We start from the raw sequence: 25,675 nt of genomic DNA, 5'->3' as shown, positions 1-25,675 counted from the left end.
AGACTTTCAAATTTCAGAATGCCTTCAATAATTAGCTATGATTAGAGCTGTGTTTAGAAACAGACACACTCAATATCATGGTTTAGAAGGATTCACTTCACCTACTGAAAGAAGAATCATAGAATCACAGGTTGGAAAGGACCTACTGGATCATCTAGCCCAACCGTCTTCTCATTACCACTGCTACCACAAGCACTAAACCATATCTTGCGGCTCCTCATCCAAACGCCTCTTGAACACTGCCAGGGATGGCGACTCCACCACCTCCCTGGGCAGGCCATTCCAGTGCTTGACCACTCTCTGAGAGAAAAAGTTTTTCCAAATGTCTAATCTAAATCTGGCACAACTTGTGACCATTTCCTCAGGTACTGTTTGTTGCCTAAGAGAAGAGGCCAAACCTCATCGCAGCCTCCCTTCAGGAAGTTGTAGAGAGCGATGAGGTCTCTCCTGAGCCTCCTCTTCTCCAAACTAAACAATCCCAGCTCCCTCAGCCGCTCTTCATAAGACTTGTGCTCCAGATCCCTCACCAGTTTCATTGCCCTTCTTTGGACACGTTCCAGAGACTCAATGTCTTTCTTGTAGTGAGGAGCCCAAAGCTGAGCACAATACTCAAGGTACGGCCTCGCCAGTGCTGAGTAGAGGGGGATGATTACCTCCCTGCTCCTGCTGGCCACACCATGTTGTGATTCCCTTTATAGCAGAAAAAAACTTGTGTTGATTTTTCTTGAAGTTACCAAAAACGCACATACATGTAAGCAGAGTCAGGGGTAGGGTGGAGTATCTCCAGCCACTCCTTTTGGTTCAACTCGGGCACACAGTGCTGTCATTTAGAACAATGGGCAGCTGGGCTGGACGAGGGGCTGCCTAACCTCCACTCGCCCACCCCCAGGGAGGCATGAAAGCGGCTCAGCTGCTCAGGCTCTGCCATTCAGAAAGAATTTAGGTTTTTCAATAGCAGAAGTTCTGTGGTTGTTGCACTCTGGATCTTTCTGTTAGTTAGTTATACTGAGCTTTTTCTTATTTATTTTTTCCTCACTTGTTTGTGCGTTGTGATATGAAATTTGTGAATCATTCATCCAAATGAGTGTAATTGAAGTATCTTAACCGTGCCTGCATCACAGTGCTGGTTCCCTGCTGGTACCCTGCCTGCTTGGCACACTGTGCAAATGCTGAGTTTAGAAAATTTGGAATCAGGGACAGTGTCAGCTCATCCAGTTCAGCATGTCTCCACAGAGGTCCTAATGAGAAGCTGCTTTAAAAATGTAACTTTAAAACACTGCAGTGAGCAGTGTCAATTCAAAGAGAGCGTGTGAAACTCTGTATCGGGGAGTTACAGAGCAACCTGCACGACTTGTCCAGCTGCTGCCTCTCGGCCGCGGTCCTGCAGCACGAGGACTCGTATCTTGGGTGACTGCCTCGGGAATATCCCTGCGGCCGCTCACGATTTCCCTCGTTTGTTCGTTCGGAAGGCCGCGTGGAACCACGGATGGAGCTCCGCTGTAGAGGCGCGCTGCTGAGCGGAGCGGAGCCGAGCCGCCGGGCGCCGCCGCGCCGCGTTCCAAGGTCCGGGTGCCTCGGCCGCCGGGACAGCGCGGCCGGGGCCGTGTGGCGGGGCGCCGGGGCCAGACGTGGAGCTGGACCTTGGCCTGCGGGCTCCTCGCGGCAGTGACGGGCCCGCTCCCGGCTGGCAGGTGCGCGCTGAGGAGCGCCTGGCGAGCCCGCAGACTGCACGTAGGGTGCTTCGGCGAGGCCGCTCTGCCCCGGCGCTCGTGCCCGACGGCTCCGCGCCGCAGCCGGCGGCGTCGCGGAGAAGCGCCGCGCCGGAGCCGCCCCGTTTCCCCACTACGCCCCCCGGGGAGGGGCCGCCGCCTCCCACGCCCCGCCGGACCGCCGAGGGGCCTCGCTCCGGCCACACTCGCCGCGGCGCGGAGATGCTCTCGGGGGCGGCGGTGCGGGGCAGCCCGGCGGCGACCTTCGCCGAGGACGTGCTGCGCGTCTTCGGGAGCAACCGGAGCCTGTCGGCCAGGCAGCTCTCGGCGTTACTGAGCCGGCTGGGCGCCGCGCCCGCGCTGAGCACCGTGCTGCCGCTGTCCCACCTGCACCACAACCAGGTACAGGTACCGCCGCGAGGGCCGGGCTGCGTTGCGGCCGGGGTTCCGGCTCGGAGCCTTCGTGGTTCCTCGTGGGGAGGAAGGAAGGGAGGGAAGGAGGGAGCAAAGGTTTGCGGCGGGACAGCCGCTGCCATCCGTCGGGGGCTGCTGCGCGCTACCCTCGGGGTCGGCTCCACCTGGCGTTTGGCGTGGGCAAACGGCCCGTGAGAATCTGCTAGAGTATTCCTCCGGGTCTTATGTAACCACAACTTCGGGACGTGTTAATGTGAAGCTGTAGTGTGATGGCAAGGACTTGGTCGCCACTTTCGTGAAGAAACTTTCAGAAACTTTCACATCTTTTGCCTAAATGGAGTGCAGAGCTTGCATTCATCAGTTCATCTGCTGAAACCCGTGTAAAACCGTGTTTAATATACTGACTGAATATTACTGGAATACTGATCCCTTTTCATGAAATTATTCATTCTATGTAGTGTCTCCATACAAAATTCAGGCAGTGTTGTTACTTTTAATTTCCTATCTATGTGATGTCTGAGAATACCCGAGTTTCCCTGAAGGGGAATCCTTAGACTGCTGTAGATGTCCTTAGGAAAGGAAAGCAGGGGTGGCTGTTTGCTCTGGTTTGGTTCAACCCAGCAAGAAACAGAGGAGGTACTTTTCTGAGGACCATGAGACTCTTTTTTGTGTTTGGAGCAGAAGCTCCTTTGCTTGCTCAGCAATGGAGACAAACCTTGGATAAACTCAGTTTGTTTTAGAAGCAGTGTGATTCTGATGTCTTTTCCTTGACCAGGGATTTAATTTGAAGTTAACATAGTATTCAGTATAAGCATGGTAGTATTTCTCAGAGTCACTGCTTCTATTTCAAATTTCACAAATAAACACTGTTCCAACACGGTGTATTAAAAAAACGTGTATAATCATTTCCTGCCACACATGCTAAATACGAGTTTGCAGTGTTAAATACAGTCGTGAAAAGGATCTTTCTTTAAAAGGGCTTAAAAATGAGTGAATTCCTTAGTGGTTCCTTCAGGTTTTCCCTCTGCAAAAGCACGTAGCCCTCGTACACAGACTACAGAGAAAAAAAAAAAAAAAAATTTGTTCTTATTACTGCCAACACTATTCCTCATAAATCGTTTGAAGCTTAACTGAAACAATCTTTTTCTTTTAAACAGACCTGTTCTAATTGTGTCCTTTTTGAAAAATATCTAGGGCGCCGTACTGAAATGTGTATCCTTTTTTGCTAAGTTACCTGTATTCCTTCTTAAAATTGACTTTTCAGACATTTAAGTAAGTGCATCTAACGTCTTGGTTCTTGATCCCTCAGGGGAGTTAAGTATATCAGTGACTTTGGGCAGTGCTGTCCACACGTGTGCTCATAGTAAGTAACTCGTGTGGCCATTTTTGACACTGACTCAGACTTTGTGATTTCAAGCTTATTATTTTGAGTACCCACTGATTTTGGAAAAAAAAAAAAAAAAAAAACACAAACCCAGAAAGTGGCCTAATCCAGGTTTGTGTGTTGTAAGGCACCAAACTCTACTGAATCTCAATAGAGAAAAATAAGTACTAATGGAAAGTGAATCATGTATTTTTCAGGCAGGCTGGGTCATCTATTGAGGTTGCGTAGATATCTGACTGTAGGAGGAAATGAGGATTATCTTAGACTTTCAGTTCCTAACTTCAGTGTCCAGAGTTAGTGGGATGACCCCAGGTCCTTTCTTTCAGTGAAGATAACACACCCCTGCGCTATCAATAGCCTCTCATCCAAACCTGAGCTCATTTTTAGTGGAGAGCAGATCAGTAAGGGACAGTGACAGAACCCTTCAAAAATTGGCAGGAAGGAACAGCCTCTGTTAGTATTGTCCTTTTATTTCAGGTTGGTTTTAGAGGATAAGACAAGAGGAAAAAAAGCTTTAATTTGTTAGTAATGGGGTTTCGAACATAAACTTGTGTAAAACTTTGTAGGCATGTATAGTAATTTACATTGTATGATGTCCAATATGATACTTTTTTGTGTATATGCATCATGTCAGACTAGCCTCCTCCCCATTCCCCTCCTGCCCCCCTTTTTTTTTTTTTTGAGTAATATTTTGGAAGTTTTGATTGAGCTGTCTTCATTTCCTCAAGTTTTTGCTCCTTTATTTTCTTTCATTGAGAATTTTTATAATTCTCTTTATTTTGCATTTGCAATTTTCAATTTTTTTGCTGTTCACTTTTTTTCCGTTATCATCATTCCTTAATGTGCAAGCTAAGACTTTCTTCAAGAGGAATAATGGTAACTGAGGAAACTCAAATGCTGCTCTCTGCTGTTTTTCCACACTTCACCATGGAATTCCAATGCATTTTAGTTCTACAAATAGCTATAAAACTGGTGATGATTTCAATATAATAGATGATAACGTGTTTACTCACTATGTCCTTTACATTGTTAGGAAGAGATGTAAAGACAAAGCCATACTTTATCTTCTGTCATTGATTTCACTGTCGTGTAAGAGGCATACATATATATTCAGAAGTTTTAGTCAAAAAATATGCAGAAAGTGGGCAGATGTTGGAAGGAAAGAAAGCTTCCTGACATTGCCTTTACTCTATGCTTTGGGGTAGTACAAAACTTTGGAAAAAAAAAGAAGTAAAAATCTTTATTGACATTAGTGTTCTGATATTGTGTGTTTTTGCCTCAAGATGAATCAGAACAGTAAGTTTTTGTTTTGGATAAACTAGAACCATGCTGGTATCTGCTATTATTTCATTTATTTTGGTAGTGTTTGCTAGTTTGCTAGTACTTCTTGAAAGAAGGATGAATGTCCTGACAGTGTGTGTGGCTTATGGTCTTGATCCATCACCACAATCTGATGTTGCCTACTCAGTGAGAAGATAAATAGGCTTTTTTGTTCTACTCCATACATGTCTTACTTACTAGAACATTTCCAGTGAATTTCAGCATTCATGGATATTTTTCAGCTCCCCACATAAACAGCTACCTTGAATGTGTGTATGAAATCTCAAGCACACAATGTATTCAGGCAGCTTCATATGGTTGGACTGTTTCTTACAGAGAGCTGCTCATTGAATGCATGGTCATCTCCAAGCATCCAGGTCTCACCTGTGATGTGTGACAAAAAAATCTGTCATTGCATCAGCAGTAAAAAAAGAAAGTTGAGGAAAGTGTATTTATTTGTCTTTATTTTGCCTTATCTAGGCTAGGCTAAGTAAAAAAAGCACACTGGTCAGAAAAGTATCTACCGCATTCCTTCAGTGCTGTTGCTTCTGTATGACCCAGTGCTCAGCCCTAATGTGAGCTTGCCTAGTATTTAGCCTGTTAACATCTAGAAACTGCAGTGACTGGTTGCTGTTGGATATCTCAGTGCTTCACATGTGGAATGCTACAGATAAAGGTAAAGCAAAGATAAGAACACACCAGAAAATCAGAAAGGGGAATGAAATGTTTACAAGATGCTTGGCATTGTAGCATTTTTTTATTCATTCTTCTGTTAAAAGGTACTATGCATTATTTTTGTCTGAGCAATTATCTCTTTCTTTCCTGTAAATAATGTGGCGATCTGGTGTTTGCTTTTTAATTATAGATACTTGCTATAATGGTTTGAAAAGACTGTAGGAAATTGAACATCACTTTATTTCAGTTACAGTCTTAAAAGAAAATCCTGTATTGGTCATTTCAGAGACATGGTCAGTTATGCTGTATCCTCTGAAGCTGTGAGTTAAAGACTAGGTGACAGTCACGTTACAGCCAGTCATCTCACTTTTAGCACCTGACAGGTCTTACTAAATAGCAAGGGATAGGAATGATGGTAGACTTATTGAGTCAGGACATCATCCCCAGTCCCTGTTCCATGAGGATAAATGATATTTCTGCTGAGATTATCTGTCAGTCTTACAAAATAAATAGCTTGAGTTTTTACAGTAATATGATTGTGTTAATGTATTTATCCTCCAAAGATAAATACAGTTTTGCAGTGTGCAAACATAAGTTGCTCCAATCCAAGACTTCTAAGTGATTGAATCTTTTAATTAGTCTCTTAATTGTATCTGTGAACTCAAACGAGCTTGTGGTTCAGCCCTTGGATGAATGTAGGAGTTGCTGAGAGGATGAGGTGATTCATAACAATGAATCACTTACAGGAGTTGCTATCATCTGGGTTTGTCCCTGATCAAAATAATAATAGTAATTAAATAAAATGCTGTTTCTTGCTCTTGCATAAAGGAGCTCTTGTCCAATGAAATTTTTCTTTTCGTCGTAAGCCACAAGTTTACTAATTCATGCTTGTCAAATTGATATTTTTTATGCGCCAACAAAAATATTTGTTTTTTTCTTTTGTAAACTAATATTAACATACTAGTATTTAAAATTACTAGTCATCCATTCTATATTTCTAGGAAAGAGATATTTAACTATTTTTGAGGTAGCCACGTCATGAACCTCAATGCACACTGGCTTGTTTTTCTAACAGCCATTCACAGCAGCTTTCCACAAATGGCTCTGTGAACTAGCTGATAATACAAGAAGCATTATAGGAACTATTCCTATAGACCACAACTATCCTCTCTTTGTATTGTACTGGGAATATTAGCCATATATTCCGCATTATTTCCTAATGCAGATTTAAGGGTAAAATGATTAAACACAGAACCAGTCTAGAAAACTTCAGAAGTTCAGCTACTAAGCTGTAAAAAAAAAAACCAAAAACTTGTCTTCAGTGATGATTTCTTTGTGCAGTAGTTCCACTGAGACTAAATGGGTCAACATGCTTTAAAACAAACAAAAAATTAGACTGGGTCATTCAAGAAAGGCAGAAACATTCTGGATATAATTTGGCTGAAGTCACTTGAATTGGCTCGAAGGTTCTTCTTCTCTCAGCTAAATGCAAAATAATCACGTGAAAATGATATGTGCATACCTTTCACCTTTTGGACAATATTAGGAAAACATTTTTTAATGGAAATGGAGGCAACTCTGTTGAAATAAATGAGTTGTAGTTACTTTGACTCATCTCCAGAATAAATTTGCTTTATGAATAATCCTGAATTACTGGAGAAGTGCAGGGGAGTCTGAAGGCTAGTAAAACTGAATAGAGTAGGGAGTGACCATTGGTAATTTGTTAAGGCTTCTGATACTTTCTACACTTGCAGTCACACTGAGATAAACTAGAGAGTGTGTTGTGTGCTGAATTGATGTCTTGAATAGAAAGAAAGCACTTTTTGTCTTGAGACTCATCCTTAGTATGTGTATGTTGTACATCAGCATGTTAAATTACTTCAGTTTGCCACCAAAAAAATAAAGCTGTGTGTTTATTGATCATTGCCAGAGAACATGAATATGAATAAGTGGAAATCGTTAGATGAAAGTCTTAAGTTGTATGGAACATTTAATATAAAAGTACTCCTTTTTTTTTTTTTTTTTCCATAAATATGTGTTTTAAGTATTTTATTGTTGAAGTATTTTATCTTTTTGGTTGAAAATAACCAAGAGAAGGACCAGGCCTAGTTTAGCACAGCTGTGCACATTTATTCTTGACCATTAGGTACTGTGGTGTCCCGAGCTGAAGGCAAAGTGAAGATCCAAAGTAGGAGTGGATTTCACTGGAGTATGGGATGGTTTTACAAAACAGTGGTTGTTATTAATAATTGTTGCTTATAAAATTAATGAAAAATGTTGCATGCTGCTAACGTTCTTGAACAGTTAATTTGAGGAAATAATATGAGACATTTCTGTGAAGTAGAAGCAGTCGTTTATATTAGTAAGCAGTCACTGAATTACCAATCCTTTTCTGATGCTGTTCCATCGCTAAGATTTTTAACTGTGTCTGGACTGTTCTTAAATTTAATTATTTTGTAATTACATGGGATTTAAATTATTTTGAGGTTATATGTCCAAATATATTGTAAGGTTTGTCTGCCCTGGTTCACGGCATGTAGTATTTGCAAATATAAATGTAAAACTTGTTTCACTGATTTTAAGTTATCTTAAAATACCTCAATTCCCTTCTGCTTCACATTAAGCAATTGCCATGCTTTCGTGAGCAGTGTGCAAAGAGTATGTACATTACTTTGAAAATATGTTATTGTTTTTACATCGTACTTCTTGGGTTTCTCTGTGGATGGGTTACTTTATTTTTATTATTTATGTTGCCAAAAATCCTTTTTGTTGCAGTGCCTGACTGGGGAGGAAATTTTTTCTTTGCATGGAATACCAAACAACAGTCACATATCAAACTCAGACTTCTCTACAGTATGTCCTGCTGTTTTGCAACAGCTAATTTTTCACCCATGTGATCATCAGGAAAATTCTGTGGATGCATCTAGACCACATTCTTTGCAAGGTTAGTTATTTCATTGATATTCTGATTAGATTGCATGGAACCTACAGTATGGTGAAAAAAAATACAGGATAGAGAATCGGTTGGTTGACAAAATCTCTTGTTCCATTGGTAAGGATCGAATGTGTGATATCCAAATTCCTTGTTCTTGGGGACTAGATGTAAAAGACGAGATGTCGAATGAGCATGTGCCAAATGAAAGTATTTATTAGCAGAGGTACTGCAACGTTCTTCATAACTTTCAAAATACCAGCATTAGAAACATTTCAATTAGTATAAGTAATTATAAATAATATAATGTTTTTTAGGAATTAATGATCATTCCTAAAACTTACCTGTTGTTGTGAATAATAAGAACTACATTTGATTAATCGCTGATATTGTGGCATTGATTTATCATGATTGTTTTAGATTATTTATACCTTCTGAGGGCACATATTTTCAGGAAGCTTTTAGTATCTACACCAGAGTGTGGGATCTGTTTGTTTGGGTTGGGGTTGTTTTTTTTTTTTTTTTTTTTTTTTTGGTACTGTTTGTTTTATTTATTTATTGACTGTTGGGAGGCACTGTTTGGATAGATTGTATGCAGAAGACTTGATCTGTAGTTGATCACGTAAGGCATGTAGACCACCGCTCCTATTTTTCTTTTATCCAGATGGCTCAGAAGCAGTGTCCATTAGACAGATAAGCAAGGCAGTGTTTTCTCTGCCCCTCCCTTGCCTGCAGCACAAGAAATCTGCAAGGCCCATGCTTAGAGTTTTTAAAAACCACAAGCATGTGAGACTGTGACAGGGAAATTCACAGAAAGATCCAGAGCCAAAAGTAGGCTTTAATGCATGTATGTCCTGCTGTAGACTTATTTGTTGCCCCCCATCCCTGCCCCATGGAAAAATGAATCTGTACTGTGGCATATGGAAAGCAGTTGATTTCTATTACTGTCCATCATGCAAAATTCACAAGGCATGTTTCCAGTTGTGCTTCTGAGTTTTCTGCTTAGGGTCTCTCACGCATTTTAAGAATATCCAAAATATGAACAGATAAGGCATACAGAAGAAATTAATTCAATAAACTTCATGGGGCAGCTACTTGCATTAAAGAGGTATTGCATAAGCAAAGTAGAAGTTAAAAAACAATGTATAGTGTATCTTTTTTCCTTAAGCTTTGTGTATCTAATATCTAACCTAGCTGACACACACTTGTTTCCTCCTACCCTTTCTCTCCCCTCTGAAGTGTAGTAGGGAGTAGTATGGAACAGCATGAAATAGCTGTGAATGTCCAAGACTAATGTGCAATTGCTATTCTGTGCAATCCACTTGGCCTTTTTAAAAGATTTTCACACCCTTATTTCCTCTTCTTTTTAGGAAATTGCTCATGAGGAGCCTGAGCCTGCCTCAGGAAGGCCTAGAGCAAGGGTCCTCACTTCTTGTAAGGAATAATACTGAGCACTGGAGTTTTGCTCTCCTGCTGCCTATTTTTTCTCGTGGTTTGGCATCTGAGCACTCTCTTTGTTGGGGCTGGAGTTCTGGAGACCGATAGAGTGGTTGATGGCGAAAACTGTCCATGTCACAGTATCAGGGTAGACTGTGCTTCAGTGCTCTGCTCTGTTACAAGATCTTGGACAAACCTGTTTTCCAGGGCACTCATGGAAGGCTTAGTGTGGATGGAGTCCTAGTGAATAAAAACCATTTTAAGAGAACAGTGCATACATGGTATGGTGAAATACGCTTTATAATACAGCAATAAAGCAACTTTGGCAACATTGGTTATCTCGGAATCTTATCACTCTCTCCCTCCTCTCCCCCTCAACAGTTTGCAGTATTTTTCTTAAAGTAACAATTCCCATAATTGTATAATCATGGGGTAATACAGTAATAGTAATAAATCAATATGTTAAATTCCAAAGTATTTGAGCCATCCAGATCTAGAACAGAATTTTAAAAACAAAACTCCTTCTGCTTTCTGGTCCCACTAATCTTTAGTGAATTAGGAGGTAAAAAGCCTTTTCTTTACTTTTCTCTGTGGTGACAAAAGGGGATAATTCGTACAAGTGGATTAGACTATCTCTCTACTTGCAAACACAGATTCTTTTTGTACCTTGAGACATCTCTTGCTGCATTAAGCATACAGAGTGATGACAGGTATTTCATTTACTGCATATACTTCATGTTAAGTGTCCCAGTACATGCGGCTGTTCTGAACAGAGAGTGCCAGCATGAGTGCTAGACCATACATTGGTAAAATGTGTAGTATTGTGGGAACTTTCAGAATTTAGCAATACCCTGTTTTTTTGTGCTTGCTTTTAAGCTCCATTCTCCTACTGTTTTGGCATCCACTGTTTTACACAGTTTGTGAACTTATCCTCTTTGTCTTTGGTTGTAGAAAGTGATTTGTAGTGACAGGATTTCTTAATCATAATTTCTGAAACTTGTTCTAATTTCCTGTGTCTAGTGAAGTAATTTGGGCGTGTAACCTAAATGCTTCATATCCAATAAGGATTTTATTTGTTTTTAGTTTTGTTAACTCAGTATAAAATGTGTATTTCTCTCAGGATAAATATGTAGGAATTGTTATTGTCTTAAACTGAGAGACTTGCTCTTCTATAGTAATCCCAAATGGCGGTGTGTGACTCATGATGACACTTATTTACTATAGATTTGATTTCTAAAAGACATTTACAAGCTTGACTGTCCTGTATTGCAATGGGAGTGAAGCTCCTGTGCAGCTAGTGAATCTAACTGTATCTAGTGGTCTATTTATCCCTCTCTATCTCCTTCTCTCTAAAAAATGGCAAGTGAATATTTTACTTGGCACTGATGTACCTCTTGCAAATGCTTTGAATGCTTCTAGTGCTGTCTGCTCTTCCTGTTCTTTACACAATATGAAATTCATCACATACAGAAATTGTATCTCTGTGCAAACGATGTGTAGCAATCCCAGTTGCAGGTGATGAACCTGGTCTAGTGTGTTTGCTAATCTAGTGTTACAGGAAAGTTGGGCTGCAGATTGCAATCTCTCTCTGTTTGTTTCTGCTATGCAGAAAGGAATTTATGGTAACTTCTCTACGTACATATGGCAAAACTTATAATGAGGCTATTATATCGATGCAGCTTTTTGGATTATACCAAACTGTTCTTATACGTCCAACTTTGTGTTGGCTTTGATTGTAATCTGTGGTTGATTTTTAAAGACAAACTTTTTGTCCATGTGCATATCTTTGTATTTCTGTGGCCTCACTTGAGGCAGCATTGTAGACTTTATATGTGCATCCCTTAAGGCTTTTTTGTACTCAGAGGGACTTGAGAGGCAACTGGGTAAAACTGTAGCTAAGCAGAAACAAAATGTTTTGATGCTTGTTAAAAAAAAAAACAACAGCAAAACTCCTGCAACCTGCAAGTCAGACACTAAAATAATTACAAGTCCTAGTGTCTGAACTCAGAAAATCTAAAACTACGCATATGGTGAAGGAAGCTAAATGATGGCCAAACCAGGTGCATTTGCTACTTCTTAAAAAAAGATTTTTCTCCTGGTGTCCATCTTTTTGAACATAGAACAACTTCTTTATATGCTTTCATTGCTCTATTTTAATAATCTCTATTATTAGGTATCTACCATCTTGCATGTCTAATAAGTAGTGATGGACTTTGTTTTCAGCAAAACAGAAGCATTTTGAATGATGGGAAAAGGAGGAATGTTAGGAACAACACTTTACCACCTCAGGGTGATCTGAAGGAATCATTCTTTACGAGGAAGGACTTTTGGGTCTTGTACAGCCAAGACAGCAGACTTTCTATTTGGAAGTTTTTTATGAAAATGACAGTTGGATCTAACCCTGGAACTAGCAAGATTTTGCATCTTAAGACAGTGTTACTTTGACTGTTGACTTAAGCCTAAGTTTTTAATCTTTACTGGCTGTAAAGAGATCTGATTTACTCCAGCAGATATTGTATATCCCAGATATTGTATTAGCCCAATTTCAGTTTTTAATATGGTAGTTCCAGACAGTATGTCCATGTATTTCCCTTCTGGGTATATGCCTTAAATATCTGTGCTTTTATAATTTTTATCTCTGTAAAGTATAATTGCAAGTAGGAAACAATTATTTTTTCCCAATTCAACATCAATTCAGATGTTATATAAAATCACAAGCAGCCCTAAGTGAATCTCATACTAACTTTTTAAATATTTCTGTGTTTGTTTTTTATCCACAGTTTGGGGATTTGGGTTCCTAGCTGTGACTATCATTAACTTGGCATCACTTCTGGGATTTATTTTAACTCCTCTCTTAAAGAAGTCTTATTTCCCTAAGATTTTAACCTACTTTGTGGGCTTGGCCGTCGGTACTCTCTTTTCTAACGCAATTTTCCAGCTCATTCCAGAGGTAAGCAAGGAAAATCTTTACTTTTTTGTATGATAGTTTCCAAAATGTATTAATTCTAGAAGCATGCTGCATTTGTCTTCTGAGAGTGTAGGTTGAAGTCTCCAGAGGGTTGTGGTTGGCCATCAGTGACACTAGCTTCCCTCTCTGTCTGTCTGGGTGGGCAGAGCCATCAAGATCCATATGGTCCTGTGACCTGGGGAAGACCAAGGGTTATTCTGCCTCTGGATGGAAAGAAGAATGGATTGGATAAAGTTCTAATGGTCTTAAATTTGTTCCAAATTAGACCTCTAATTATGCAGTTAACTACTACATCCTGCATGTAAAATTCTGCTGTATTAAAACTCTACTGGTATTTAATCCAAATTGAAAAAAAATCTAGAAGGATCAAGATTTTTCATAATTTCTGCCTCATTGAAACTTGTGGCTGGTAGAAAGACTGTCTGTATTTTTGTAGAGTATTTGTGTATTGTGGGGGGAATTGTTATGTACTAAGATTCCAGTCTAATTTGCATTGCTTTTATCTTCTGTTAGGCATTTGGATTTGATTCCCATGTAGATAACTACATTGAGAAAGCAGTTGCTGTATTTGGAGGATTCTATATTCTCTTCTTTGTGGAAAGGATTCTTAAAGTGATACTAAAGATCTATAATCAGGTAACAAAAGGCTAACTGTGCAAGCCTTACCTTAAAGTACATGGTTTTTTTTTATGAGCTTCTCAATAGGTTAATAAGATGTGGGATTTTTTTTTTTTTTCCTGAGGATTTCAGCATTACTGAGTGTTCTGATGCATCTGTTTTAAATCCATATGGAGAGATAAAGCAATCTCACTTTTTTGAGGAAGTTACAAGCAGAGCTGGAAATAGAATCCAGGTGTGTGTGTGTGTGTGTGGTCTAATGTCACTGACATATGCTCTAGCTGCCTTCAAGGGCCAAGTCTGTAGTATGGTAGCTAAACATCAGAAGAAAAAAAGTGGAAATATGTAAAAGTTGAAGAGAATGGAGTATCCCTCTGGAGCTCCTGTCCGGGCAGGAGAAATCACTGTAACATATGTATCTTCTTATTCATCTGTAAAGTTCATTTTGTTTGTGCTGACAGTTCCTGAATCTCACCTGCAGTGACTAGCTCTGTGTTCCCCATGCTCTGGTACACAAACCTGCTTTAGTGACACTGCAATCTAAATACAGTATCTCAATACTACATGACATGGATAATTGGCTCTGCTTTCTACCCATATGTCAGAGTACTTTATTTCTGTGTGCTCATATTGATGAGACTGAATTTGTATCAGAGAAAGGCCTCTCAAACTTTTTGGACTCTCTGATCATGTCTTGCCAAGAAAACTGTCCTCTGTTCCTACTTTTACATTGTTCTGAGCCTTTGCTCTCAAACTGATCTTGCTATTGAGAATAACAAGGATCCAATTGTACCTTGTTTGCAGTGGCTATATGAAAAATGGAAAAAAAATAATGTGTACTTTATTTTTGGTAACAGCTCTACTTGGTAAGCAGCTGTGAATAACTAGCAAATGTTGATACTAATGGTGAAGGTATTTGGTTTTGGAAGGCTCTATATAAAGGTATAACAATGAAAAAAATTCACAGGTATTTGAGGAGTTTCCTGGCTAGCTAAAAGTAAGTAGTATTTTGGAAACTTAAATAAATTTGGAGTTCATCTAAAATTTTAAATATTAAACGATTTATTGCTGCTCATTTAAACATTTACTTGGTATTGAAAGCAAGGTAACATGAATATGATGCCCAGTATTTTCTTTTAAGGTCTATATTTCTTTGTTATTTCACTTTTTATTTAATAAACTACCTATTTATTTATTTATCTGTCATCCAGCCTGGCCATAATGACTTAGAAAATGGTGAACAGAATCAGTCTAAGGATAAGACTAGTCCCTCCAAACCACCATCATCCAGCAATGGAGTGACTTGTTATGCGAATACAGCCATCGTAGAGAGCAATGGAAATTTTGGTTTTGACAGCATTAGTGTTGTCTCAGCACAGGTATGAAAAGTATCTGTTTTATTCCTACCTATTATATAAGCATATATGAGGAAGAGAGTGAGTATGAATTTTTATTATTTTTGTGAAGTTCTTCTACATTTTTAGCTTACAGCTTGCTTGAGCCCTATAAAAATGCATGGGTTTTCCTGGGGCAAACTTTGGAAAGCTAAACAATGGATTCAGTTAGTAACCAACCCAAAAAGGTAGTAGATATCAGTGTGAGGGCAGATAGATAATTGCTTAATCAGTTAATTCTGTTGATTTTGATTTTGTTGTTATGGATTTGTTTAAAGTGTGTTTTATTGCTACATGACCCATATTATGTTTCTGACAACACATAATGTTAAGTTTGAGAACTTGGTTTCTCTGAATCAGTGGTTTATGAGGAAAACTGGTACAATAACTGTCATGCTGGTTGTGCTTAATCCAGTATACTTAGGTACTGTAGGGATTACGGAAGTATCACAGGTCGAGACATAACTGTTCCTCCCAGTTTAAACATTACTTTTTTTCAGATTTGTTGTTCTATACTTCTGTGTTTGTTTCTGTACTACAAATATAACCTCCTTCTGTCTGAGAAGAAAATGGTAGCAGGAAGAAAGCGTTGGTGAACTTCTTTATTCTTTTCCTTGTGCACAGAGGAGCAGTACTGCTCCTTATTTAAAAAAGCAGCAAACAAACAAAAACAAAATGGAAAATTATAGCAACAACTGTAAGATGGCAGATTTTTCACAGTAAAGATTTCTGGTTTACTCCCTGTGCTCTTCACAAGGTAGTGCAGTAGGGTAGGTCAGCATGAAATTTTACATGCTTTTGATACGTAGGAATCCACTTGGGATATATAAACTATATTCATAATAGAATTTGACTATCCTCTTAATCCAAAGCTCAAGAAAGGGAGCGAACACAATATACAGTAACTTTTACAACAGTAACTTTTCTTAAACTTGCTTCAGAGACTGGTTGCTGAAAATGCCTGAAGTCCCAAATATGTAACATTGGATGTGTATAATAAAGCTTTACAGTGACTTTTATTTATGCCCTCTGGGCAATTTCAGGGTTTCTTGATCCTGCTGGCAGTCCCAGAGGATGCTAAAGGATATCTATGGAAGATGTTTTAAGCAGAGAGGTATTACTCTGTCCTAACTGCTATTGGATCTTCTGCTAGCGTGCAGAATATTACTCTTGTTCTACAAGATTTTGACAAATTGAGATTCTGACTTATGTCTGAGGGAGTCACAGATTCTTTAGTAATAGAAATAGTAACCTGTTGAGATAACATAAGATAAAACATAAGATAGTTTCTTAAGTTTAGAAACAAAGAAGAGACCGTTGCTTCAAATTATTATTATTTTTTTAAGAGCAAAAATAGCAAGGTTAGCTTTGGTTTACCATAAATTGTGGTGATCCAGACAATACAGAACTTATTAATTAATAAAGGTCAGACCTGATATATCTGTTGGGTGTTCCTGAGCTCCTTAGCTGCCATCTCTTCTGTGACGTCTTCTGATGTGCCATGACAAAGAGGGAACAGTACCGCAGAGACAGACACATTCATTTTTGCCTTTGAAGCCCTTGTATTTGTGTGGTAAATTTATCAGTGGTCTGCCTTGAGCATTTAGAATATGTATTAGTCATTTGTCTATTTCTATTGGACATATAATCTAGTAAAGTTCAGAATGTAAACCCAGATGAGCAATGTCCTTGTACTTTATATGATTTACAAAAGAAATCCTGTCATTATCTGAAATAGATTACAGGCAAGAATTGTACTTCAGAGCTACACAGTAAATGGCAGACAGACACATATACATATAACAGAAGTCTCTCCAAATCTGACTCATAGTTTTTAAGCTATAGTTGTCTCTAAAGTTTGAAAGACTGGAGCAAGAAAGTAGTTTTACAATTAAATCAATGCTTCTATCCTAATTTAATTGCAGTTACTGTAAAAAAGTAAAAGAAACTCCATAGATAACCCAAATATCAGCTCATGTCTGAAGTCATTTCAGTTCTTCATGAGTTCTACAGCTAACTCTTAACATCATCTTCTTACCCAATGTTCGTTTTCTTCATAGAGGCATAAAAAGTTCAGTGTACGTATTCGTGAAGTATTCATTTTAACAGAAAAGTCCTTGAGATCAGATTTTTATATTTGTCATAAATATGTATGCAATGATTTGGAGTTTAATTGGAATTCTCACCTGTGCAACTGGCAGAAGAAAATGAGTTCTTTATATAATTCTTGGCTAAGCCTGTTATGCCTCTACAGCCCAAAGAGAAATGTAGACATACACGTCGTTTCTACTGTGTTTCAATTTGCAGGGAAGCTGCATGTTTTTTTTTTAAGCCATTTTCTATTTCAAATCATAAAATTATAAATCTGGGACTTCTTATGCACCGAATAGAAGTTATAACTATGCTTTATGGCATTTGTTCCATTTCTTAACCGAGGCTTTATTAGCTATAAATTCCAAGTAATGCAATCTAACTTGGAAATCCTTATCTGAACTTTTGTCCTGTCCCAAGGCAGCTGCTACATGGAAGGATACAGTATGTCAGATAAGAATGGAGTGGGCAAATTATGAGACAGACCTTATTGCTCTGTCATTAAAGAAAGCATTCATTAATTGTTATATTTCCATTAAGTTCAAACTTCAATTGCGTGGTAGCATTATTATTTGATTTTACAAAGATAAAACAATTTCCATATTTGCAAATCCTTTTTTTTTTCCCCTGAACACTATGTTTGCAAATATAATGTAACTGCAATATATGTGTGTACAGAAGTTTATTGAAATGATCATTAGAATTTTTTTAGCAAAGATTATTTGTGCTCCCAACTGAAATGGCATTTCCTTTTATCTTCATCAACTGTTTCATTACTTCATGATGTCAGATATATAAATTGCTTCCACTTCTAGGAGGAATGATTGAGAGCCCTGGGGTGTATATGCATTGCAGTTTTATGTCAGCCAGTTGTTTTTATGCTATGAGACTTCAACCTGCACGATCAGAACTAGGCACTGTATGTTCTTATTAAACATGAAACTTGTAAAAACTGATTTTGATAGCTGGACTTGACTATCATCAATCAAAATTAGAAATAAAATTAGCAGGCTACCTGGATACGTGTCTAGGTTCCCACTTAGCTAGCTGGCTGATACTGACTGGTGATGGATGCATCTGTCTCTAAGAACATGATGTGCTGGCAGCAGCATGTAGTTGGTCCAGGTCTGTTTTATGTAGGAAATACAGATGCTCTCAATCGCAGTGATTAGATCCTTCCTGTTGTAAGCACTTAATAGAGGTGGCTGAGGAAGCTGTGAAGATCTTTATCAATCCTTGGCAATCTCTTAATCTGAGCAAGATTTCCAGAGACACATTCAGACACTGTGATCTGGATTTTTTTCTGTCTCAGACAGAGGGTATTCAGATAAAGCTGTAGAGTTGGGTGATCAGGCCTTTCACTAAACTGTTGAAACAGAAAACGTTTGCTCCTGTTACCTATGCTGCCTCCTTCCTAGGCCAAGCATTCTGGTATCCTTATGTACTAGTGCTTTATATTATGCTCAACATTCATTTAAAGCCAGAAGTGTGTCTCATTGGCTTCTTCATTCATTGTTTTATGTAATTATTTTATCGTGTTGTTTTTCCAGGAAGAAGAAATCCAGGGCAGTTTGTGTAAATGTCTCGGTGGGCGCCCACTGTCGAAGATTGGAACCATTGCTTGGATGGTTACACTGAGTGATGCCGTACATAATTTCTTAGATGGTTTGGCAATTGGTGCTTCTTTCACGTTGTCTCTGTTTCAAGGACTTAGTACCTCCATAGCCATCTTGTGTGAAGAGTTTCCTCATGAGCTGGGTAAGAAAATTCATTCAACATATTGATTTCTGTGGTAACCACCAGTGTGGGAAGTTACACTTGCCAAAACATGGCATAGATTGAATGGAAATTTAGACAATTTAATGGAAAAAATGCTCATCAAAGTATATTCCCAAGTACCAAAATACGTATCTATTGTAGGAAGTTCTTGAATGCAGATGGATGGAAGCTGGGAATGAATATTAGAACAATGAATCACAGAAAGGCTGGAATTGGAAGGGACCCCAAAGATCATCTAGTTCCAAGCCACCTGCTGCGGACAAGAATATTGTTCACACATCCTATGCCATCCTATGGATGTTTTTTTTTTCTTCTTTTTTCTTTATGGCAAGTCCTGTATTCTCAAGATCTTTGCTAAGTTCTGCGTCACCTAATTGCTTTAGACTGTTTTGGTTACCTTCGTATTGAAGGGAAATGCTCACCATTTACTTGACTGAAAGAAAAACAGCAGTGGATTATTAGTTGTATACAAATATTTTCTTTTCCTCCTTAATTCCTTTGAAATCAGAAAACAGTTTCGTTTGCTGAAGATGGTTTTCTCTTTTTCCATTTCTTTTTTCTCTTGTAGGGGATTTTGTCATCTTGCTTAGTGCTGGAATGAGTATTCGACAGGCTCTGTTTTTCAACTTTCTGTCTGCATGTTCCTGTTACATTGGGATGGCTCTTGGAATATTAGTAGGCAACAACTTCGCTCCTACCATCATTTTTGCTGTAGCTGGTGGAATGTTCCTGTACATATCTCTGGCAGATATGGTGAGTAAGAATTTCATTTTTTCAGTTATTTAATTTTCTTCAAGAAAACAAAGACTTCAAGAGCAGTCTCTCTGATGGAAATTAGTATTCTGTCTCTTTCATGCTAGAATCATCTACTACTTGTTATTAGATGTTAAATAATCAATTATGACCTTAATGGAGGTGGACAAATAATTGTGCTTATTCATTAAATGCGAAAGTCTTTGATTTCACAACTAGGGCTGGCCAAACTACTATTGAAAAGGAATTTTAAATAAGGGAAATCTTTTCATGAGCTTGGGTAGTTTTGGTTAAAGAATGAAAAAAAAAAGGATATATGGTGAATCGTAGTGTACTCAAGTATGATATTCAGAACTCATGGCATAAATTTAGCGTGGCTCAACTTAAAATTATTATTATTAAATCTGTTGAAGTAGGTGAGATTCTTTTCTTTATATGTATTGCTCTGCATTCTTTCTTTACCCTCTCCTCCAACATCTTCTTTCCTGCTTCTCTTTCATTTTCTAGGTTTTTGGATTGTATCAGCTACCTGTCTGAGCTTTTCTCCCCTCTGACAAGTCTGAATTAGGATCTGGCTTTCTGCTTTCTGTTATGATTTTCACACACTTCTGTTCTGTTTGTAGAAGCAGGTAGGATTAACAAAAATGTCTTATCCATTTTCTTTTCTTTTTCCTGTTCTTTTCCATTTTGAACAAAGGCACAATCTCGCTTCCATGTTAGTAAAATCATCACATGATGAAGCTGAGGGCGTGTGACAGTGTGTTCACTGAGGTGTGCGAGTACAAATGAGCCTTGCTCTATGGCATGAAGCTAATCTGGTTTCTTGCCTCTTGTGCAAGAGGAACACAGAGCTCTTGACTGATTTCTGGGAAGGTTCAGCCACTTCCCCCATACCTTAATCTGTTTTTCAAGAATTGCACTGAATTCAATAGTTCTTTTTGCCTTACGAGATGAAGGAAAAATAAGACTTCTAAGTCATCCCAACAGAAGGCTTCTGAACTGAACCTAAACTTTAGAGTTGTCTTTGTATTCTAGCTATACTATCAGAACAGCAGGAAAAGATTTAAAACTTTGACAAACATAAGTTGTCAAAAATGCAATTCACCTTATTTGCAACAAACACATACCTTGAATTGCCCCCCTGCTATTGCTGCAAACCTTTATCACCAGTGCTCATCTGCCACCACCTGCATTTGCTCTCAGGAAATATCTTTTATTCCGCAGTTAGCAGCCACCCTTTGCTATTATTATACCATTAAGATGCCTGTTATGAAAAAAATAATTCCTTCATTACACTGTAAGATAACATTTTATATGTTACCACCAGTTTCAAATCATTCTTCTTCTTTCTTCTTTGCTTTATCACTATCTTCTTAGCCCACCAGACCTTCTACTTGTAACAGATTTCTCATTTCTGAGAGGCTGTCCATGTTTTCAGCGTCACTTACTTTGCTTATAGATGAAGTAGAAGGATCCTAATCTTTATTTCCTGAACCAACACTGCTGTCCATTTTTGTGAAGGAAGAAACGCAGCAGTTAGCAATACAAGGGCAGCTGCTCCTAGCAATAAATGGAACAATAATTGGACCCAAATAAAAAATAGGAAATTTCCATGAGAGCCAACCAGGCAAGACCACAGCAGAAGAAAACCAAAACTCCATTTCAGTTTTCCATCCTTGATGAAACAGTTTTTTAGTGTAACTAGAGTGACTTATTCTCTGACTGCCTTCACCCTCTATTTGTTCTAGTGCTCAGTCCAAGACAGCAATGTGTTCCTCTGAAATGGCCTTGAGTTACACATGCTACCACAAGATGGCAATACTTACCTAAAATTATCCGCTTTTTCAGTTCCCAGAGATGAATGATATGCTGAGAGAGAAAGTGACAGGAAGAAAGATGGATCTCACATTCTTCCTTATTCAGAATGCTGGTTTACTAACGGGGTTTGCTGCTATACTGTTGATTACCTTGTATGAAGGAAATATTCAGCTGTGATCATGCAAGTGAAAATGGAATCGGTGTTGAAGACGTCAAGTAAATTATGAATGGAAGACATTTGAAATCCACAAAGGGACGTTTGTTTACTCTTCTTGGTTTTGAAACACTGACAGATTCCATTCCCCCCATTCCAAATGCAGGAAATCCTTTTATAGGACTTACCATTGATCCAAATAGTAGGATCTGTCAACTTCTGTACTCTGCTAAGGAACTGATTCTAGTACTTGTATTTCTACCTAAAATTATCAGACATACTTGAGCTGTTATAGAGAAAAAGGAGGTTACTTGGCCAGTAGAATTACGCAGTGTATGCAACTGAGCTGAGCTCTTCAAGGAAGAAAATAATGCATTCCCGTATCTTTTTGCAACTGTGATGAAAACAAGCAGTTTCAAAACTGCTTAATTTCATGAGTTCTGCTGCAGGATTTGTCTGTGTAAGATCCCCTTCCACCCCCAAAACAAAACTAAAACAAACAAAAAAAACCAATCAACTATTTCAAAGTAGATACTAATGAAGCTAAGATTTGTAATTACTAATTAACACTGGAAGGAAAGATACCAGTTACTGCTTTTGATCTTTTCTCTTTATGTGTGCACTAGGGAATTGTTGATTTATTTTCAGAACCACTTTTTTTAAATTGGAGGGAGTGTGTGTTAAATTTATGACAATTTATCAACTCCACAACATTTTAGAAACATTGAGTATTTAAAAAAAAAAAAAAAAAAGTCAAGCATTTTGTATTTTATGAAAATAGCCTTGTTTTATACTTAATTTCCATAGATACTCCTTTAAAAAAGTCTGTATTTTCAGTTAAAATTTTGAAAGGATATATTGTTAGTTGTACAAAGTAGAACTTAGAAAAAAAAAACTTGCTAAAATCAACATTCCAGGATGTTCTTTTGCAATTTGAATAGTTTTCTTGTGTGCAGTTTTGTGAAAGTTGTGTTACTAAAATATACAAACTTTTATTACAATTTGTTGCATATGAACTTTCTAAAATCATGTTTGTGTGTATGAGTTCTTCTTAAATAAAGAGTTTAGCTACGCTGATGTTGTAAAATGTGTGCAAAGAAATTCATACAAATATCTACCATTTCAGTCATGGCTAAGTTTTGAGGGAAGTATTATTGTCATGTACTTAATTACCTTCCTTTACATTGATTTCTAGGCAAGTTTTACAGCTTTGAGGAAAATACAGCTTCTTGGCTTCTTTGCTTCCAGTAGAAAGGGACAAATCCTTTATTTTTCATTCACTATTAAAATACATTTTCTGTGAAGTAAGTGATTTAATGTTTTATTTTAATCTTATCTGTATTTACATTAGAAAAATGACTTTTCTAGGTCTTTGGTTGATTAAAAATAAACAGAACCCACCACCAACAAAACCCAACCATTTTATACAGGCAAACTGCAGGAATAGTAAATGATACTTAGTTTAAAATTTGCATTCAAGTTTAAAGTGTATTTGTAGTGGTTTTTGATTTTTGCTGTATTGAACACATGTTTATGAGTCACTTTATGCCCTCTAAGTTTCTTTGAAGAGTAAACCTGTTGCATGCTTTCCTCTAATGCCTGCTGATTCCTTGTGTATAAGTTGCTTGCAAATGCTACTCTTATGTGTCTCAAGAATGTTTTATTATAAGTTTGACTGTTCATTGACGTTTAAAAATCAGCTATTCCTATTTCATCTGATTATTAAAATAATATAGTGGCATGGTGCTTTTCACCCTTACATCCAAAAGTTTGCAAAGGAGATTTGATTTTTATCATCTCACTAAGAAGAAAAGAATTGAAACAAATATATCATTGAAATAACTTACTTTTAGATCACAGAGAAGAATAGAGATGATTAAACCCTAATATTCAGACTAGTCCTTTAGTCAAAATGAAATTTCATTTTCTGCTTGTGGAATATTTCATAGGTAAAAAAGCTTTTTGATTTCTCTGAGATCTGTCTGTATGAACTTTGGTATTATGTTTATCCAGTACATAAAAAATGAATCTATTCCAATTCTAGGCCTGCCAGTGATTTGCTAGGTTTTGCTGATACACAAAATGAGGAAGAAACGTGAGCAAAAATGGCTGTTTCGTTGCAGATAAGACTGCAGTAAGTTACTCCTTAAAAGTTTGAAAATCAGTTGAGAAAGTTATTTCATGTTCTTTTTCACATTAATATTATCAGAAGCACTGTTCATCTTATGTCATCCCTTCGTCCTTCTTTTCAACCATGGTGCAAATTCCATATATAACATAACTTCAGAGGGCTCTCTTTTGCTTTGGTATTTGTTGTCACCATAAGTCAAATTATCTGACTAACATACGCTTGAGAAAATAATCTGTGTTAGCACTACATAGCTCACTGACATAAAGTTTTCTCTTTTTCATGGTGTGGTTCATGACCCAAGACTAACTTCATTAAAATGCATTAAAGTAGGTGGGGGGAAAGACATACCTATACAAGACTCTAAAGAGAGAATAACAATGGTTTTTGGAGCAAAAAGTATATAAAGAACAATAATGTGGATGAAAGGTAAACCTTAGAGAGATTCAGGTTGCTTGAAGAAGGAACATACAGAAAAGTGAATTTGTATGTGGGGCAATCTGTCAAAAATATGATATAACTATCTGATTTAAGGAAAAATGAATTGAAAAATTAAATTGGTACTTAAAGTTTAGTGTTATTGCTTTTGATATTTCAATGAGATCTTTAGTGAATAAAGATTTAGAGCATCTTTTAAACTGAAAATTTGGTATCAAATTTTAAGCTAAATTAAATATCAGCTTTAATCTAAGAGTAGTCTGGAACTACTCCGAAAATATTTGCTTTCCTGCTCCTTCATGTTTTGCAGCTTGCCTGAAGCTTTGTGTTACCTTAGTTAAAAGATCTATAAAAGCAGATCTGCATAGTTTACAGATGATTTGAATATACATAAATACATTCAATTATATTAATGATAGTTACATAAGCATCTCTCCTAATTGATGCATGTAGAGAATCAATTGTGTGATAATTTCTGTATTTTCTTTTGGGAATGTCCTTTTAAAATCTCTTCTTTAATAAACCACTGATTTACCTGTAGCTAGGTGAACATATTTGCTTGCTGGTTTGCATTTTATTTTAGAGTTTTCTGTATCTGAATTTGAAGAATGCTACATCCTGGGAGAGAAAATGTAGCTGGCTTTTTCTACTCCACGTAATTCAAATTAAACCACTTACGCTGACAAAGAGTGTTGAGCCAAGTTTAACTCATGAAAGTGTAACCCATTGCTAAATTTAGAATATGAATTGAGAATATTTTTCCTTTAACTCTAGACACTAATGCTAAGGAAGAAGTCTTTTGAGAAGTCTTTCAGATCCCTTAAAGAAAAAGAAAACCACAAAAACCCACAACAAGTCAAGTGAAAGTTGCTTAAAGTCTTTATCTTAAGAACAGTAACTTGGAACAAGAGAGATGCTTCCACTCTCTCCTCTACAGCTATGAGAATTACTCAGCTGTACTGACTAATCCCCTAAGAATGTTGCACTTCAAGTGTTTCAGATTTCAGAGTAAGTGATAGGTGCAAGATGCTGTGATTCATTTTCAAAAGGGAGGTCAAAATTGTTCAGAACTACACAAGGGTAAAGGGCATTGACTCTTTTAATGATTGATCTCTATGTATTAGCAGATACCAGCAAACTGTTTCACGTATGCATAGGCATGTAACTCTTATTTTAGGCTTCTACTTTTATTCTATTACATATCAGAAAGTTTCCAGGAACACTATAGCTTGCTAATCAGCTCTTACAATACTTGATGCACAAGTTATTTCCCTAAGATTTTAGAAGAAACTCTCCTTACCCTATCTGGCAGTTCAGTTCAAAATGTAGTGGTGTGATAAGTCCGTAAAACTAAATGTAGACAGCCACATCTTATAGTGATTAGTACAATACATCTGTCAAGGACAAGGCTACAATGTCTTTTTAGGGTTTAATATCCAGTATATTTCTTTCATATCTAATATATTGTCTTTTTCTTGATAGTTTTGAAGATAATATAGAAAAGTGCAACAGCATTTAATATTTGGGGTAAAAATAGGACATATTGAGTGATGTAGGACATGAACTACAGGCAAGATATGGCTTGAATATATGAATAGCATGTGAATTAACGAGGTAATGCGATTCTCTATACTGTAGCTGTTAACTGTTGATCTCAGTGATA

General features: G+C 37.7%; 1 protein-coding gene across 2 annotated transcripts; it reads left to right on the top strand.

The window, feature by feature from the left end:
• The first annotated feature begins 1,135 nt into the window (after positions 1-1,135).
• Positions 1,136-22,750, top strand: SLC39A8 (solute carrier family 39 member 8). Of its 2 annotated transcripts, XM_019615131.2 has the most exons (9): positions 1,136-2,111; positions 8,278-8,446; positions 12,652-12,821; positions 13,353-13,475; positions 13,582-13,692; positions 14,669-14,836; positions 18,493-18,700; positions 19,290-19,474; positions 21,323-22,750. In XM_019615131.2, exons 1-9 carry the CDS (start codon positions 1,932-1,934, stop codon positions 21,467-21,469), a joined length of 1,461 nt encoding a protein of 486 aa, XP_019470676.2. In that variant the 5' UTR covers positions 1,136-1,931; the 3' UTR covers positions 21,470-22,750. The 2 variants fall into 2 exon arrangements, with proteins under 2 accessions (XP_019470676.2, XP_085079143.1); XM_085223017.1 differs by lacking the exon at positions 13,582-13,692 and having other exon boundaries at positions 1,336-2,111.
• Positions 22,751-25,675: the final 2,925 nt, after the last annotated feature.

The sequence above is a fragment of the Meleagris gallopavo genome, chromosome 4 (assembly GCF_905368555.1).
Source record: "Meleagris gallopavo chromosome 4, MGAL_WU_HG_1.1, whole genome shotgun sequence".
NCBI lineage: Eukaryota > Metazoa > Chordata > Aves > Galliformes > Phasianidae > Meleagris > Meleagris gallopavo.
The sequence above is the reverse complement of the archived record's forward strand: the minus strand, read 5'-3'. Positions and strand labels throughout refer to the sequence as shown.

Coding starts and splice junctions, on each gene's coding strand:
- SLC39A8 (XM_019615131.2), top strand. CDS start 1,932: ATGCTCTCGGGGGCGGCGGTGCGGGGCAGCCCGGCGGCGACCTTCGCC. Junction 12,822..13,352: donor TTTTCCAGCTCATTCCAGAG/GTAAGCAAGGAA, acceptor ATCTTCTGTTAG/GCATTTGGATTTGATTCCCA. Junction 14,837..18,492: donor TTAGTGTTGTCTCAGCACAG/GTATGAAAAGTA, acceptor TTGTTTTTCCAG/GAAGAAGAAATCCAGGGCAG.